Consider the following 18,401-nt stretch of genomic DNA (forward strand, 5'->3'; position numbering starts at 1 on the left):
GATTAAAGATCTTTCATTTAGAGAAAAAATTCTTTTTATAAAGTTATGTTTAGTTAGTATTGAAATTATTTAAATGATTATGTTGTTTGTTTAGTCTTATATTAAGAATTAATTACAAACTATTAATCCAATTAAAATGCTTATAATTATTTGATTCCATTATTCTCTCTTTTAAGAATACTTAATTTAAAATAATATTTTTTAAATACTCATTATTTTACTTACATATAATAAGAGACCCTATATCCAATTATTCATTTTCTCTCTCATAGTTCACTCTCCAATTTATATCTTCTATCACTTCTATATGCATAATATATATAACTTTATTTATAGACTTATATCTCTCCTCCATGATTGATTGCAAAAATTCATGTATACATAATAATAATAATAATAATAATAATAATAATAATAATAATAATAATAATAATAATAATAATAATTCAATCTTCACAAGTACGCGTGGATCATTTATAAAAATATATATACTTTTTTTAAAAGAGGGTATTTAAAACATTTTATTACTTTTATAATTTACATATATTAACATTAATTAAAAATAAATAAAATAAGTGTCATTTAATCTTTAATAAGATCTATTATAGTTTTTACTATTCAATTCATCATAAAAAAAATATCTTTATTTTATAGTTATTTAACCAATAAAAACTTAGATGACCTACTTTTATTTTTTATAATAAAATTTTATTTTAAAAAAAAATCACAAACCCTTAAATGTAGGAATGGCAAATGCATTTACCTTCATCTTTCCTCTTCCGTTGGTGTCATTTATATTTGGAGAATTTTTTTAATATCATATTCTCTAATAAACAAAATAAAAAATTATATAAAGTTAATTTTTTAGTATAATATATATTATAATATATAAAAAAAATTTATAGTTACGAAGAAATAAACTTAAAATTCTTATAAGCATCAGAATTATTTAAAAATTTAGAAAGAGAAAAATATAATGATGGTTGATGATTATGAGAAGATAATAAATATTTTTGATAAAATAACTTAAAGAGTATTATATATATAAAATAAATAAATAAAATTTAATAAAGAATATTTTAGTATTTTGATTAATAATTTGAATAATTTAATGGATAAAAGGGTATGAAAATGATGTTTGATTTTGTTTGAGTTATTTAAAAAATTCAAACCGAACAAAGTCTTATAAAATATAATAAATAAATAAATATATTAGTAATTTTATATATTTAATTGTGTTTATAGTGTTAAAATAGGAGAATCTGACACAAATACTCTTCTCGTCAACTATCGGTCAAATCGATAAAACGGGACAATTCGGATCCTTACCTAAATACATAAATAAGACCCTAATCTGAACCCGGCCCATTACTTTAGCCCCCAAAACAAACCGCCCCTCAAAAAACCATGAAATTCTGGGAGTGAGTTGAATGATGAATATCTGGATTTGCTAACAATTTTCATTGAATTAAATCTTCAAATCAATAACCTAATTCAATCAAATTTCACTGAATATAATCAAGATTTCAACTTTAAATCATCAAAACCTAAATACAAATAGAAGACAAAGAGTCCCCCATTCATGCTTTCTTCCCGTCCAAAATTCTCTCCATCTCTCTCTTCTGAATCCTTCATTCAATGCGAATTCATGAAATCATCTTCCTTTCTTTATTAGTATCTACATAGGATCATCGCGCTCTCCATTTACTGGATTTGGGTTTTGAGTTTCCAACACAGAAACCCACAAAGGTGCTACAGTTTTGTGGAAATTCGACTATGGAAGGTACTACCACTCTCAATTCTTCGTAACCTAGAAAGTTTCATTCGGCGAATTCTTTAATCGATCGTCATGTATTGCGTTCTTCACCGTCTAAATTTGATTTTTTTGTCGATCTTTTGTTGAATGATGATGGGTTTGGCCCCGATTCTTTGGTTTTATGTTGTGGGTTGATGATGAATCATCGATTGGTTATGCATTGTCTTGTGGGTAATGTTCCGATTTCATCAGTTTTTTGTTCATGTTTTCTGTGTGGCTTTTAACTTAAGCTAGAAGCATGTTCGTTCTTCAAGATTGCTGATTATTCCTCTTGCAATTGTTCTGGTGTGACTGATTGGAATTTAGGGTTTGACTGATTTTTCAGTTTCTTAGAACATGTATGTAGTTGAGTTAGCAATTGATAACTTTCTGCCATTGTTTGTTCTCTTCTTTCGTTTTTCGTATCGCAAGTATATGCTATAACTTCAGTTCTCACCCCTTTCATGAATTCTTTTCAGAGCCATGCGAAATTCATTCGGAAGACAACAAATCTCTTCCAGACAAAGACAAAAACAAGAGAAAACTGAAGACTCCATACCAAGTCGAGTCATTAGAGAAATTCTATAGTGGTATGAAATATGAATGCTACAAGTACTTATTCGTTACTCATGATCTAGGTTTTGGTGATAACGACAAAATAACTGAAAAACTATTCACTTTATTTTTTTTCCTTTTCTTCCACAGAGCATAAATACCCAACTGAACAAATGAAAGCTCAAATGGCGGAGACAATCGGGTTGACTGAAAAGCAAGTTTCTGGGTGGTTCTGCCACAGAAGATTGAAAGACAAGAGATTATCTGTTGGTGAAACATATGATAACTTGAGACAAGATCGTTCAAGTGGTGTCATACAGGATCGTGGCAGTGGTCATAGGCAGGATTCATGCGGAAGTAGACAAGAAGGGGATAATAATAGGCATTTTGATTTGAAGGAGGTTGAAAGCAAAAGATTTTCAGTTGCTGACTGCATTCCGAAACATATGATTGACAATGAAGAAGACGATACTGACATGGATGATGACACATCTTCTGGAGGCAGCATGCCTCTACAGCATAGATATTTACCTAACAATCCGAAACCATTGTCTAGTATGGAAGCTTCGAGATATATAAGACATAGTAAGAATGTTGTTCCTGGAGATTCGATGAAGATGAAAGTGAACAGGCCATCTGGATACCTTAAAATGAAGGTTCCTGTTGAGAATCCTGCTATTACTGCTGTTAAGAGGCAACTGGATAGACAATATCGTGCAGATGGTCCACCGCTTGGAGTTGACTTTGACTCACTTCCTCCTGGTGCATTTGAGTCCTCAACTTTGAATACTGCTAATGGTTAGTGAATGTTGCTTCCATCATTGTGCTTAAATAAACAAGATATTTTGGTAATAACACATTTTTTAGACCATTTGGTTTCGTAATGAATCAAATTATGTCAAAACAACGTGATTTTGTAAAAGCAATTCCAAAATTTTGATATTTTTGATGTCGTTGCTTCCCGAGTACTTTTTATTATGATGACATGCTTTTTGGCTGTTTGATTTATTACTCCAAATCTTCTGTTTCTTTTGTAAGTTTGTCTGTTTGATTTGTGATTCTAGCAGCTGATAAGACTTGTTTATTATAAAAGAGTAATGAAGTGAACTAATATTCTATTGGTGAAATTGTGAGTATTGACTTGTCAAGAACTGTAATGGAAGCCTTAATTATTGTGAATGAACTTTGGATGTATTTCTGGTAGAGAATGATAATATTCTTAATTTGCAAATTCATCTAATTGTTCAGTAAATCCTTTCTTTTCTCCTGCTTGTTTGTGTAAAATAAAGCGACTATTTAGTATTGGGTTGCTTGGTGGGTATAAGAAGAAACTTGCTTTTATGAATTATGATTTCTGAATATTTAATCTACAGCAGTCTTGATGTTTAGCTGTGATTTTTGTTTTTGGCAGAATATGATGAACCCGAAGATCAGTTGACGCCCAAAACTGAATATCTTGAAACTAACAAACAACCTGAGTCTGGCATGGTATGTATTCTCTCATCCATTCTTAATCTTTTATGTGTGGTAATCAAGTATTTTTGTCAACTATAGAGAAACGATTGCATGTTTATTTTCTTAATAACTTTTTAAAATATCAAATACAAATGATACTTTAGTCATTTAACCCAAATAATCCTCTTTTTCATCAATCAATATTTTATTTCTGTTCATAAATAGGATTATCATCCCGCACAACTACAAATCTAGATGCCAATAAGATAAAAAAAATTATCATCCCGCACAAACCCCTCTTTTCCAAATCTATACAAATGCATGTAGCATGAAACATTTGATTCTATCAAAATCTTAACTTTTCCCTTCGAATGTTCTTCTATTCCTTCTTTCCAAATAATCCACCACATGATGAGTGGAATGGTCTTTCCAGTCGTCAGTGATGATGCTTTGTCTGGATCCCAAGCCAATCCATTGTTTTCAGAAATCAGAGACTTTTTGAACAGCATAATCCAGTGAAAATCGGGGATGTTCTGAAAATTGAGGTTCCAAAAGTTTTGTATTTAGATGCCGATACATTAAATGAAAAAATATGTTGCCAAATGGAGACATTGTGAGATATCAGTATGAAATTGTTAATGGCCTTTATTGTTCTTTTGACAAATTATGGTTTACTAACTATGGCGAGTTCCCAATGTGATTTCTTTAATTTGACGGATCCATTTTGTCCAATTCGAGTTTCTCGTCTCCATCATCCGGATAAATCATAGGCAAAATTAAGGTCATTGTTAATGATCCACGGATGCAGCTTACATACTTTGGGTCACAGTTTTTTGTTGAATAGATTTTTGTAAATTGAAATTAGTGTCTTATATGATAACGACATTCCTTCAGAAAAGATTTTGACCTTTCCTTCTTCCTTACAGAGGCATGAAACGTACAATTGCAAGATGAACTTTCAGAACATGGAATTAGACAGGACGAGACCCAAATTCATACAGGGGTCTGATTATGAGGATTGTTATAATTCCTCCAAATCAGCCAAGCCAAAAAATCTTTCTCATAACATCAGTTCCTTCTCTGGCAAGAGCTCATCTTCACAGGGGGTTGAAGCTTATTATTCTGGAGACATATCTCCTTATGAAGATAGAAATCCAGACAGAATGAGGATCCAAATTCATAAAGAAAGGAGAATGAATTCTTTACCAGACAACTATGTTCATCCTTATAACGAGAAAATGGTGTATGCAAAGACTGAACCTTCATTCAGTCAAAAGGATGGTCCAAACCCTAAACGACCTTTTATCCCAACAAATGGTGTTCCACTTGGCATGGAGGATAGAAAGGCTTCTAGAAAGATGAATAAGGTTCGAACTAACATTGACTTGTTTCTATTTCTATATATGACACAAAATCTCTAACTTGGTTTAATTTTTCTTGTGAAAATCATTATTTTAGGCAATCAAACGAGACCATGATGACCATCCGCAGCATCAGAGGAAAGCATCATCATCATCAAAGACACCAGCTTGGATTAGTATGCCAAAAAGGTTGTTTTATTTGGCAATGTTTTATTTCATTAATATGAAACAACCAATTTATGACCGATAAAGATGACTAGCAATTTAAGAGATATTAGCCATTAAACAAACCTAGAATGTTAAATTATAAAGAAAAGATTGAACTAAAATGCTTGACCCATAAGAATTTCCCATCCAAAAAAGGTTGGTTTTAAGAACATCCATTCTAATCCCTCCTTTTTATTTTTAAAAGTAAAAGTTTCAACAAATTATTGGATCATAACATGTGTGGTTTGACATTAAGTTCTACATAAGATGATTTTTTTCCAAATCTTCCCAATAATTTCAACTACAAATTTGATTTCCATTTGAAATTTGTTTCCCATTCACTTGCTGGTGCGAGTCTAGACATGAGACAGAAGATGACTAATCAGTAAACAATAGCTTTTGCATGTAGAAAGGCTTTTTAAAACATATTTTGCGAGTATTTAGTAGATACTACTTGTTTATCTGATACCTTTCCTTTTACTGACTTTTGTCTATTCTCTGCGTTTTCACTAGATCTGCAGCTGATCAGGTGCCATCTAGTTTCAGCGAGGATGAAACTGCATTGACGAGTTCATCATGAGAATGAAAAAATCAGTTGCTGATGGAGAATTGGAAACGGCAGGTCCTGTACAGTTTTGGAACCATGCAGTTTTACTCAATTATGTTTTTGTGGCTTTGACTTTCTATACGCCTACATGTGGATTGCCATGACTGGGATCTGTATAAACTTTCTAGATCGAGTACTGCATTTATCTGTTGTAACTTTAGCAACATGGATTAATATGCTGTTGATTGTTTTAAATGCCAAGTTATTAGCTATTTAAAGAATGTCGGCTTACATTTTTCTTTTGCTGTTGCTTTTGTCGAAAAAAGTGTTTGTTGTAAGTCAACAAGGCATTGAGAATGGGATTCGAGTATTCGAGTTGGTTAGGGTTTGATTTGTCTTGTAGGGAGTTAGGCATCAGTCAAAATGAGGTTTTTCTTAAAAGACATAGACATCAGTCAAAATATATATATAAGGTGTGGCCACCATTTAAAAACATTAAATTTTGACAACCAAAAGTAAAACCCTCCATGACTCTTCTTCATTCTTCCTCTTTTCTTTCTCAACATCCAGCCTTGGATGACTCTTCCGCACCTACATTCTATTTTTCAGTTCTAGCATCAGCAGAGTAAGTAATCTTAACCTATTTTCCTCCATATCTATCACTTTCCACATAAACATCTGTATTTTTTTTTCCATCAAACATTTGATAATAACATACCTATTGATCTTGATATTTCTGCATTTGATTCTCTACACGATGCATATTGGCGACTATTAATGCATTAAATTGTCTTGTCTCTCTTCATAAACCTTTTTATCTTTTTATTATTATTGGAAATGTGTTTTATTATTATTAAATCCAAAATTTATGTTTGATTATGTCATAATGAAACAATTAAGAAAAACATGCGGTCGAGAAAAACGAAGTCCTTTAAATTAGGGGTGGCCAAAAAATCCGATTTAAAAGATTTGATCCGTTGATCCGGCCGATCCGATCCAAAAAAATCCGAATTCGATGAATTGGATTCGGATATCGATCCGATCCGATCCGATATTTTTACTGGATTTCCGGATCGAATACCAATCGGGAAAAAAAAATCAGACATATTTATAAAAATTACAAAAATTAAGAGCCTAAACAATAATTAGTCTATTTTTATTATTTGTCTGAAATAGTAATTTGGTAATTTTCAATAAACAACGTTCGTCAATTAAAATAATTCTATGTTTACCTAAACAAAAATATTATTAAATAATTAATTATCAAAAAAAATAGAAATATAAAAAAAATCGAATCGACGGGTAACCGTTTGGACGATCCGATCTAGTATTTTTGGATCGAATAGTGGTCGGATACCGGATCGCAATCAGATCAGTGAGTTTGTCCACCCCACTTTAAACCCTTCACTAAACTAAGAAAAACTTTCCAAAAATCTCGTTGAGATATAACAATAAGTTTCAATTTTTGTATGTTGGGTGATGGTGTTTTAAGTACTTTCAACACTGATCAACATGGATTGAAGGTTATACAATTATTTAAGAGTTGTCTAAATGTTAGAATTCATCTTTACCATGATGATGGTCTAAACCAAACTAGGTTTATTTTGAACGCAATACCTTTACAAGTCTTAGACGTTCAACATCTTATCTCATCAAACAAATTGACGATTAGTTAATGGTCCTGGAAGATTTGAAACGTGTAAGATTTGTAAGAGTATTGGGTTCAAAGCAGATCTAGCTTGGTTTGGTTTAGACTATCATCATGGTCAAGATGAATTATAACATCTAGACAACTCTTAAATAGTTGTATAACCTCCAACACATGTCAATCAGTGTTGAAGGACTTAAGTCACCACCACCCCATCCTACAAAAAAACTTAAAAAGAGATTGATTGTTATATCCCAATGATTTAGTAAGCTCTATCAAATACATAATTCATCAACATCTGTAATGGACATCAAATTTTCGTTCCCATAATGTATTAATCTCACATATTTGGAAGAAAAAAATGTCAAAGAAATTAGAAATTACACTAAGAGAAATTTTTAAAAGAGAATACAAAATTATAATTTATTATTTATCGTACGAGATTTTTGGTAAGTTTCTTGACTTAGTGAAGGGTTTAAAGGACTTTGTTTTTTTCAATCGGATGTTTTCCTTAATTTTTCATTAGGACCTAATCAAATATTAATTTCAGAATTAACAATAAGAATAAGAAGAATGTATAAAACACTAACTTCAATAATAAAAAATGTTCATGAAGAGAGATAAAGACAATTTAATGAATTAATAGTCGCCAATCGTGTAGAAGATCAAACAAATACGTTATAAAATGTTTAATGAAAAAAAATAAAGATTGATTGACTAACATCTCTCGATTTAGGACATAAACTCTTAATGTAATTCTACTAGTAAACATAAATGAGAGTTCCATTGTTGAATTTCAAAATAAGGTATAAACATTTTAAAAAGTGTTTCTACAAAAATGTTTGATCTTCAATCCAGGTTGCCGCAAAAAGAGCTCACTTAAAAAAAACTCTAAAATACTTTATCTAATCAATTAAAAAAAATCTAAAATATTTTATCTAACCATAGATTTCAAGCTGGAGGAGAATCTGATCAAGACAAATCCAATCAATAAGGAAGAAGAGTTCGTCGGCGCGATACTGTTAATATATGAAACCATAAATGTTAATTAATGAATCAAATCTTGATCTTGGACATGAAAATATGTTAAGATTACTTACTTTGCAGATGCTAGAAGTGAAGAGAAGAATGTAAGTGAGGAAGAGTCGGCGCGACTAGAAATAGAGAAATAAAATAGGAAGAATGAGAAAGAGTACCTAATATATCCTTTGACGGACTTTCATATCGTTTAAAAAAACTTATTTTTGTACAAAATGACAATGCGGAGCCTCAAACGGTGAGATTTCAAAATATGAGGTTCCAAATTGAAATTGACTCCGAACCAATTTGTAATTATGTCCAAATGTTTTTTTATAAAGAAGAAAATAAGTTTAGTCCTTTATCGAATAAGTTAGAAATATAAGAGTAATATTGAAGTCTCAGTCAAGTTCATGGACCAATATGTAATAAGATGAAATGCAGTCGTCACGATGACGGAAGCATAGCCAAAGTAGAAAGAGAAAGGGCAATGATCTAGAACAGTAGTATACTTTGTAGTCGTCGACTTTGAATTCTGATCATTTCTGTATTCATCAAGTTTAGATTTCTAAACCCTAAAAGACGACCAAAAACACGATTCAATTGAGTGAAAAGACGACGAATTCTACATGTATTTCTTCATCAATCACTTCCTCCAAAAGATTCGAGCTCAAATGAACCCGTAGGTTTCCTTTTCAGACCCCTGCAGATGGATCCGGAGCAAACGTTTATTCGTGTGCAAGAAAGATTCTCGCAGATGTTAACGCCAAGGATTCGAGCTTCCTTGGAATATATTTTCTTATTCTTAGCCATCACTTTGTTCTGTATTCTCGTTGTTATGCACGCTAATTACGTTCAACAGGTGAATCGTTAACTCTTCCGTTTGTTTTCTAAATCTTGTCTCATTCTGTATGATTGGTTCAAATTTACAGAGTTTGTACTGTTCGAGAATGATAATATGTAGAATCAAAGTGTGGAAATTTCTAAATTTCTTGTTTGGTTTCAAACAATTCAGCAGTTATAATTCTTTTGTAATTAGGGTTACAAAATGCTGCATATTGTGTATTTAACTGCTCTTGAATTTCTTAATGTAGCCGGGTTGTTCGAGTGAGCTTTCAGAAATTGAGAGAGCTGAAGCACAACTTTTTCATATCAAGGTAAATAAAGCTGTTGTTAATCTCAATCAATTCTTCTCTTTCATACCTAAATATTCCATCATGTTAGGAAACAAGGTATACGCATTCACTTCATGTTAGGGATGGTTAAGGATTGGAATGAGCTGAATATGTTATAACTATGCTCAATTCTTTGCGTTTTATGTGAAAGATTTCAACTAATGGTGTCTTAATTTATTTGATCACTATGGGTAATTTTATTACTTACACACGTCAATTAATATCGTTTTTAGTCATTATATTTCTTTTTATGGGTTATTCATCCTTTCATTGAAAGCAGTTCAAAACGCAAAATGTTCATGTGGATTAGAAGGAAGAGATGAATAATTAAATATGAGGAAACGGAATTTTCAATCTCTGAGCATTTAATGATATATTTGAATTTGAGCTTGATTATGTATTCAAATTCTATTTGAGTTTGAAAAAAATGGGATTAAGACTAGGTCTATTTAGTTTGAGCTCAAATAGGTTGATTCTTTAACACCTTACTTCATGCCAGTACACTTTTTGTGTAAAAGTAAAATGTAATGATGAAACTATAAATGATTTATATTTATATATTTTTCTGCCAGGGCATTGCATAAACAGTTATTAGATGTTGATGTATTGGATAGTACTCTCTAAACAAATGAACCCTTTTTTTGCTATAAAAGATCTAGTAGACTTTAACTGGAAAATTAGTTCATACTTCAATTTGAAAGCACCAATCATGTGTCTACTCACCAATCGTCACATATAAGACATCTGTTTCTATTTTTTTTATGTAGATTACTAGTGCTGGCTTGTGGTCTCACAATGAACCAGAGTCTGATGACCTGGATGTTTCAAGAAAGGGAGCTAGCGACAAAATTGTAGAATTCGAAATTGTAGGAGATGGATTTGGAATTTCAGATGCAAACGTCTGGTGGAGTTTGGTTAACAATGTCGCGATGAGAATTAACCTGTTATTTAAATTCTGGCAAATTGATAATCCGTTGCTTGAGATTCAACAAGAAGTTTCTTCTGTTAATGTAAACTCCGAGACAAATGCTGATGCTATTAAAAGCAACAATTGGGAGTCAGTTATCAAGTTCTCAATTTCCGTGAAGGTGTCACTTAAGACAGCAATGGTTCACATATGGAGAAAATGGCATGGACGCTTCTCTATTCTTTGGAGACATGCTAGGAGGATTCTTGGAGGTCTATGGGTGAGTGATGTTCAGACTTTTCTTGTGCCTATAATCCTTTCTTAGATTCTGTTCTATGTGTTTCCCTATTATTATACCATTTTATAGATAGTTTGGAGATTTTTTTAGATATTTGTTTCCTTAAGTATTTGTTAGTTACAAACCAATTCAACTCGACTTGATGGTTGAGTTGTCAACGTTCAAGTCACATCTTCAAGACTTTGTATGGGCACTGCTTGTATTATTAAAGTTGCTCTTGCGACAACTCTTTTAATACAAACTTTAACATTTCAAAAAAGTATTTATTGGTTACAACAGTAAACACTATTTCCTGGTGGAATTTCATTATCTTCTCTGACCTGCATCATTTTCTTCAATTTTACTGTCATAACATATTCCTGTGGTTCACTTTCTTAACTAGATTATTGGATATTTAACCCAAGTCATCGCCTTTTTCAGCATTTATTATTTATTGGGTTTGATGTGTTAACATTTTCCATGCTTTTGTGAATAACAACTATAACCAAACCATGTAGCAATTTCTTAGTTGTCCATGACATAACCTTGGATTGATCAAGGTGGTTTAAGGCTCATCCTGTGACTAACTCCTTGGCAATGCTGATTGGTGATGATGCTTTTACGGGCACAGATGCATTAGCCTTCTGTATCTTGGAAATGCCAGACATGATTCTGAGTTTAACTAGGGTGCATATATATATTTTAGTCTAGCTGTAAATATCTCATGTAAATTAGGTCAATGCCTAAACAATAAAAATAGATCAACATCCATAACTTTATTTTTTTTTGAGAAAAGTGACTTATAGTCCTTTCATTAAAAATGTCCCAAAGTAAAGAAACGATATAATCGTTTTTGTTGGGCAAAACAAACATTTGCCTCAACATCCATAACTTTGTTATAGAGAAGATTAACCATCAGTTTTATTATCAGAACTATTTAAGGAGAAGTATATCTAGGATGTATTTTTGATACCTAGATTTATAAGTGGTTAGGGCCTTTCCATCTTATCAAAATACAAATTATCTGTGATATATTCTTCTACAAAATTTTCTTTTCCTACTTCTGAACATGTATTAACCTGAAATTGTTCCTCTGGACTAGATCCTGCATTTATGTTGGCTAATATATGTGTCTTCTATGCTTTTCAACCAGTACTCCAAATAATCTTCTTTTTGCCGCATTCTTCGCCAATTGGTTAGTACTTGCTCAAACTTTCAATGAGAGATAACTGAGTATGATAGTGAAGATATTCTTTCACTTCCAGAATCTAACCTCTAATATATCTATACTCTCAGAGTTTAGATTCTGGAAGTGAAAGAATATCTTTTTATATTAATTTAGACAAAATAGGACGAATAACTTTATTTGTTCTTATGCCGTATTGTTTTCTATCCTGGTCATTTGTGTAGAAAATGATGATTGCCATAAATTTTCTCCAGCTAGAATTGGTGTCGTAGAGTAAGAAAGTTTTTCAGAGTCGCACACTGTTCACTCAAATTTTTTGTCACAGGAACTTTTTTGAAAGGATAAAACTATTTTCATATCTATCACAGGATATTGCTGGTATACATTTGAACATTGACGTCCCAAAATGGTTACATATACTGCACCTGGAAAACTTTAATTCATATGCAGGTAACTTTTTTTCCAATTCCAAAATCTTTTACAGTATTCTTCTGGTTAATGATAGGTTTCCTACTTTACCTGTCTGATCAAATATTATAAACAACTCTTTCCTCTTGTGGGAAAACTGCACCTGTCAGATCAGTTTTATCTTTGTTATTTTGATTCATTTAGTATTTGATGAAATTAGCTAATGAATTCCAGGTTCCAATCACGTTTGACAATGTTGGTCCTACTGTTTTATAGCACCATCTGCTTTTATTAGTGCGTCGATGGAAAAACACTTTTTCTTTATCCTCTTAATTTTGGGCCGAGAAAATAGTTATGTATAGCCTACAATCCATAGATAATGTTTGGTAATGAATGTTAAAACTTCTTTCCGGGGTAAGTCTTAAGCTGTATCTACTCATGCAGTACAGTGGCTTGAAAAGAGAAGCAAAACATCTGAACCATCCTACTTGTTTACAATGGAAAAGGTGCTCTTATCTGTTGTTTCCCCTTTCTAATGCATGTGAAACTCTTTTTGTTCACTCCTGAGTTTTTACTGTGTATATGTAGGGTTATCACATGTTGCCTGAAGAAGTGAGGATTTCGCACAACATACAAACAGTTAACATTAGCATATCAGCTTGGCATTCCTGCTTTGGGAACAGGTGCTTTCAACTTTATAAAGCTAGTTGTATAAAATGGTTTTTGTTCCTTGTGAAAAAGGTGTTTACCATGTAGCTCATTCTATAATGTATATGTTTTTAAGAAATCCTGAACTTTGAATTGCTTTAGAACCATTACAAATATAATTCATAAGGTGAATGTTGATGTCTGTTAGTATTTTATAATAAGTTGCATAAAATTTGATCTTAGTCATGTCTTTTTACAGCCTTATATAAATATGTTATCTGATATACTTGCATCCCATTTATTCATTGTTTGTTTAGATGGCAGCAACTTTTGATAAACAGACTTGTTGGCTATGACACAATATTGATGAACAGCCTGTTGAGTTCTCCCGGTCAAGGTATCATCTGATCTTTGGACTTCCTGACACTGTCTTATGTAAATAAGTTTCACAGTCATGTCATTTTTCAGTCAACTAGTTAAGTAGAGATGGTTTGTGGTGAAGGTAATTCTCTTCGTGTTTCTGGGGAAAGGCGAGACAATCAAGTGCAAAAAGCCTAGTCTCAACCTAACTTATTCTTTACCAAATATTGAATGTGCTCACATACCCAATTTGAATGAGGAAAACAAATATCCAGAATGAGAATAGCTCTATAAGTTTGTATTGCGTAATGATTTTCTTCTCAACTTATTTAACTAATTCCTTTATCAGTCCTCTTTTATAATTTATGATTGCATTTTCCCACTCTAAAATCACATTGAATCTTTTCAAGCATCTTCCCAGTAATTCTCACCTTTGTAACCTTATCAAGTAGTCACTCTTGTGTAACTAGCCAAATTCTTCTAAATTTTGATCTCTTGTCATGAATTAAATAGACTGGTGCTGTATTTCAAATGTTTCTTAGATGCTAAGTAATTGTGTCCAATGAATATGTAAATCCTTGCATTTTATAAGGAACCAACTAATATATTTTATTTTTCATACTTTTTGTAAGACAACTGGGTCTTGTTCATTTCTTGATCTAAAGATCTAAACATTGTTCAGAGGCTGTTAGAGATGATCATTAATAAAAGACGAGCCAAACAAGATGCAAGGCTTCATTTTTTTTTTCATTAGGTTCATAGCCTCCCAATCATCCAGATTCTTCCAGGAGGACAACCAACATATCTAATAGACTTTTTTTCAACAATTATACCCTTCTTCGACTGGAGAGGAAATTTTTTTAATTAGGAGATTGAAACCCACAAGTGAGTTAAATAAGTGTTTGTGTTGCCTAATGAAGGAAAATTTTATTGTTTTGACTTGTTTCCAATTTCTCAACTCAATGGCTATGATATATTGAAATATTCAAATGAGTAGCACACAGGATAATAGAGTTAGTTGACTGGTGCATCACAAATTAATATTTGTGATATGCCAGTTAAATGTTGATGAGGTAGTATTTGTCTGGAAATGTGGATGTATGTGAGCTCGAATTGCTAGGTGGTGTCACTTGATGTTGATGGGTACCATTAGCAAGTGTATCTTTGTAAAGCAATCATCAATTAGAATTTCACGATGTTTGAGATTGTTGCATTTGGTTCATGTGCCATTATAATCTTTCATAAGTAAGAATGTTTAAGCTGGTGCATATTCGAATATTTATTTCATTTACCGACTAAGTACATTCTGCATTTGCCAACAGGGTATATTTTTAATTATCAATCCAACGAGTATTACAATCTTACATATGCTCATGAACAACCCGAAGGATCTGCACAGTTTGGAGGTATTGATACATGTGGCTCTTCTTGCTTTATTCCTATTCTTCTGAGTTCTGATTGTCTGTTTATTCTTTTGTGAAAATTTTGCAATAACTGCATACAAATTGCAAAGTACTAAATAAATTTATCAATGATGAAAACCCTGAATGTTAAATCCAAGAGGGACTAAGAAAACCCATAATATCTGGAATATTTTTCAAGAACACATAATATCATGTCTTAGTGGCATATGCTCAGAAAAAATAGACCTTTCTTGGAGAGCAAACTACACTTCTGGTTTAGACAACAGAGGATGCTACGTCTCCTTTAAATGCTAAAAATATAAGTAGATCACAATGATCAAATTGTCGCTGATATTTTATTTTTCCATTTCATAATTCATATGCAGATTATCTTGTGACCAAGTGTGCTGTGCTTATGATGTCATTATTTGTATTCTTCACAACCACAATGTCCGTGTCTTTCACTTTGAGGGAGACGCAAACTCGGATGCTGAAATTTACTGGTTTGTGCTGATTTAAGATTTCGTCTACTGATTAATACTAAAGTTTTTGAATTGTATGATCTTTTAAAATGTATTTGTAATGCTAATGATGCCTTACCTTCTTCAACATGCTTGCAGTGCAGCTTCAGCACCATGCTCGACACAGGCTTCCTACTTTCCAGCTAATTTTTGTGCATGTGATTGAATCTCTTGTCTTTGTACCAGTAAGTTTCCCTTTCCTTCCTTGATAGGAAATGTTCTTTGACAAAACTCTGTGATTAATCCATTGTTGCTAATGCACATACTGTGTGTAAGTTCTCTTGTCTGACTGTCTTTTTGCATATGCAGATCATGATCGGAATATTGTTCTTTCTGTTCGAGTTTTATGATGACCAGTTATTGGCCTTCATGGTCTTGATTCTTGTCTGGTTGTGCGAGCTTTTTACATTGATCAGGTTGGCCTTTCTCTCTTTTGCATGGAACCATCATGTTGAGGCTAACATAAATAAATAAAACGTAATGAGCCTAGTTTCCTATTTGGAAACTGTTATTTTGTTACAATCACAAAATCCCAATGGCAAATCGTCAAAATTAAATTGAAAGTATGATCTTTTGCTTTTATTTGGTTTAAAGATTATTTTCTAATCATGATCCAAATTTACATAGACTAGTTTAAATTTACATGGACTAGTGTAAATTTAAAAATCACACTAATCTAATTGACAAAGTTAAAATTGGAATTGATTTTTTTCTACTTCATTTATATACAATTGTTTTCTAAATCATGATCCAGATTATAATGTAGTTTTTTTCTTGATTTGATATAGAGATCTTTTCCTCCAGCTAATCCAAATTATTAATTTCATTCTTTATTTTTGACAAAGATAACAAATGTTGATTTTTCCATATCAGTCACCGCTCGTCCGCATCTTCTTACTGATCTCCGGTCACTCAACAATCCACACTAAAAAAAATATATGACAAAACAACCTAGGACTTGTATTATAAGGTTGTATCCTTTTTTACTTTGTGGGAATGCGTTAGGAGTTCGATTAAGGGAAAATGAAGACTTGAACTCATGACCTTGTGGACATGTGTGACCTTGTGAATAAACAGATTATTCCAGACAAATAATAATGTTTTTTAAAAAACATTTTTTTTTTCAAACCCACTAGAATAGCTCAAGTGGAAAGATTCTCACTAAGAATGTTCTAAGTTAAAATGGGGATTTGTGCTAGCTTCCTCCATAGAATAAACTCTGATCGTTACATACATTTACGTGTAAATGTTCTTCTCGAGTATTGACATCATTGTATTTTTCTTTGTTGATGCAGTGTTCGCACACCCATATCAATGAAGTTCTTCCCGCGTTTCTTTTTATTGTATTTCCTTGCCTTCCATATATATTTCTTTTCTTATACAAGTGGTATGACCTTATTCCCAAAAATTTCAAAATATTACTATACAAGGGAATGAATATACATTCTACATAACTCATAACTTTATATATATATATACATATTGTGTTTTCAGGTTTTTCGTATCTGGCCCTCTCTACAACCGCTGCATTTATGCAGCACCTCATCCTCTACTTTTGGAACCGGTTTGAGGTGACACATTGAATCCTTATGTCTCATCTTTCTTTTCTATTTCTGTTAAATCCTTTGTACTCACTTTCAATCTAATAATGAAATATGGAACAAAATTATAATCCTATCTAATTGACTAACATAATTATCTAATTATGTCAGATTTTCTATTCATTAGGTATCACATTTAGGTGTATTTAAACTTAGTGTGACCTAGAGGGCACACCAATCCTTTATTTTTTTGAGGAAAATAAATCACAAAATAAGAATCATACCACTATATCGAAAATTCATTGGCTATTTCTCTGTTAGATCCCGATCCAGATTGAGAAACAAATTGGGTCATTATGATGTTAAAACATGTCGAAAGAGCAGGAATGAGAATATAGATCTTATTTGAAAACAGTTATTATTTTTGTTAATGTACCCGAATCTGGAAGGCATATTTAATTTTTGTTTTTAAGATAAAACGATATGTGTCAGGTTCCAGCTCTACAGAGATTTATGCAGAACCGACGATCACAGTTCCAACAGCACCCAGATTTTCACATCACTTCATCAACAATCCTGGCTTCAACATTACACATCACTAGATTAAACACAAGGACCTTAAATCCTCCAACAACCAATATGGACCACCACCTCCACCCCATTTTACCACCACGAGCCGCCTCCACTGCCACTGCTGCACCTGTTCCAACCACCACCACCACCCTTCCAGAACTACTTTCAGGAATCCAAGGCCCACCACCACCACCAGAAAGAAGCAGCAACAATAACAACAATACGAATATAATAGGTAATCAAAATGAAGATGTATTGCCACATGATCTTCAGGAAGCTGTTGTTGCTGCGAATCCAGGATCATCTATGAACTCAAACTCCTCATCCTTCAGTTCACTGTTATTATGGCTCATGGGCGGAACTTCGTCAGAATGAATTCATTTTTCTCCATTTTCAGAGATTTGAGAGACCAAGGTCAAGTTTATGCACCAGCAAGACTCTCCCGAAGAAGAAGACGAAGAAGGCGGGGAGAGATAACATTTGGAGAAGAAATGCAGTTCTCTACTGAAGCCTTACTGATGAACATGATTGGAGAGAAATTTGTGATTTGATTACATGTATATTTCTTTAGCTTTGGATTAAAATCAAAAACAATGCTCTTACTAACAACTATCAACAAAGAGAGAAAAAAAGTTCTATATTTTTACTGTCAATAAAACCTTGTTTACAAAGAATATAAATAGGTTTTACCCTTAAATGTTATCTACCCCCATCCAGAAATTTGTCAAAAGTTAAATATTGATTTTTTTTTACCTTGGTATTAGCCTTATAGAATGCTTCTTTTGGATTGATATTATTATTATTTTTTCATACAGAG

General features: G+C 32.3%; 2 protein-coding genes across 3 annotated transcripts; both read left to right on the top strand.

The window, feature by feature from the left end:
- The first annotated feature begins 1,498 nt into the window (after positions 1-1,498).
- LOC124935870 lies at positions 1,499-6,222 on the top strand. Its single transcript, XM_047476302.1, has 7 exons — positions 1,499-1,783; positions 2,275-2,385; positions 2,501-3,148; positions 3,762-3,838; positions 4,732-5,172; positions 5,264-5,355; positions 5,887-6,222. Exons 1-7 carry the CDS (start codon positions 1,777-1,779, stop codon positions 5,951-5,953), a joined length of 1,443 nt encoding a protein of 480 aa, XP_047332258.1. The 5' UTR covers positions 1,499-1,776; the 3' UTR covers positions 5,954-6,222.
- Positions 6,223-9,103: 2,881 nt separating this feature from the next.
- LOC124934017 (membralin-like protein At1g60995) lies at positions 9,104-18,290 on the top strand. Of its 2 annotated transcripts, XM_047474472.1 has the most exons (15): positions 9,104-9,447; positions 9,680-9,742; positions 10,528-10,947; positions 12,499-12,580; positions 12,983-13,044; positions 13,127-13,221; positions 13,504-13,583; positions 14,869-14,952; positions 15,336-15,452; positions 15,570-15,655; positions 15,780-15,886; positions 16,766-16,857; positions 16,965-17,041; positions 17,504-17,819; positions 17,982-18,290. In XM_047474472.1, the coding sequence occupies exons 1-15, from the start codon at positions 9,295-9,297 to the stop codon at positions 17,987-17,989; spliced, it is 1,842 nt and encodes a 613-aa protein (XP_047330428.1). In that variant the 5' UTR covers positions 9,104-9,294; the 3' UTR covers positions 17,990-18,290. The 2 variants fall into 2 exon arrangements, with proteins under 2 accessions (XP_047330428.1, XP_047330427.1); XM_047474471.1 differs by having other exon boundaries at positions 17,504-18,290.
- Positions 18,291-18,401: the final 111 nt, after the last annotated feature.

This window comes from Impatiens glandulifera, chromosome 4 (assembly GCF_907164915.1).
Source record: "Impatiens glandulifera chromosome 4, dImpGla2.1, whole genome shotgun sequence".
Taxonomy (NCBI): domain Eukaryota; kingdom Viridiplantae; phylum Streptophyta; class Magnoliopsida; order Ericales; family Balsaminaceae; genus Impatiens; species Impatiens glandulifera.

Bases quoted from the DNA above. Each gene is read 5' to 3' on its own strand.
- LOC124935870 (XM_047476302.1), top strand. The intron at 3,149-3,761 runs GTTAGTGAATGT...TGTTTTTGGCAG, and splicing joins AACTTTGAATACTGCTAATG to AATATGATGAACCCGAAGAT. The intron at 3,839-4,731 runs GTATGTATTCTC...TCTTCCTTACAG, and splicing joins AACAACCTGAGTCTGGCATG to AGGCATGAAACGTACAATTG.
- LOC124934017 (XM_047474471.1), top strand. From the start codon at position 9,295: ATGGATCCGGAGCAAACGTTTATTCGTGTGCAAGAAAGATTCTCGCAG. The intron at 10,948-12,498 runs GTGAGTGATGTT...TATCTATCACAG, and splicing joins GGATTCTTGGAGGTCTATGG to GATATTGCTGGTATACATTT. The intron at 13,222-13,503 runs GTGCTTTCAACT...TTGTTTGTTTAG, and splicing joins CATTCCTGCTTTGGGAACAG to ATGGCAGCAACTTTTGATAA.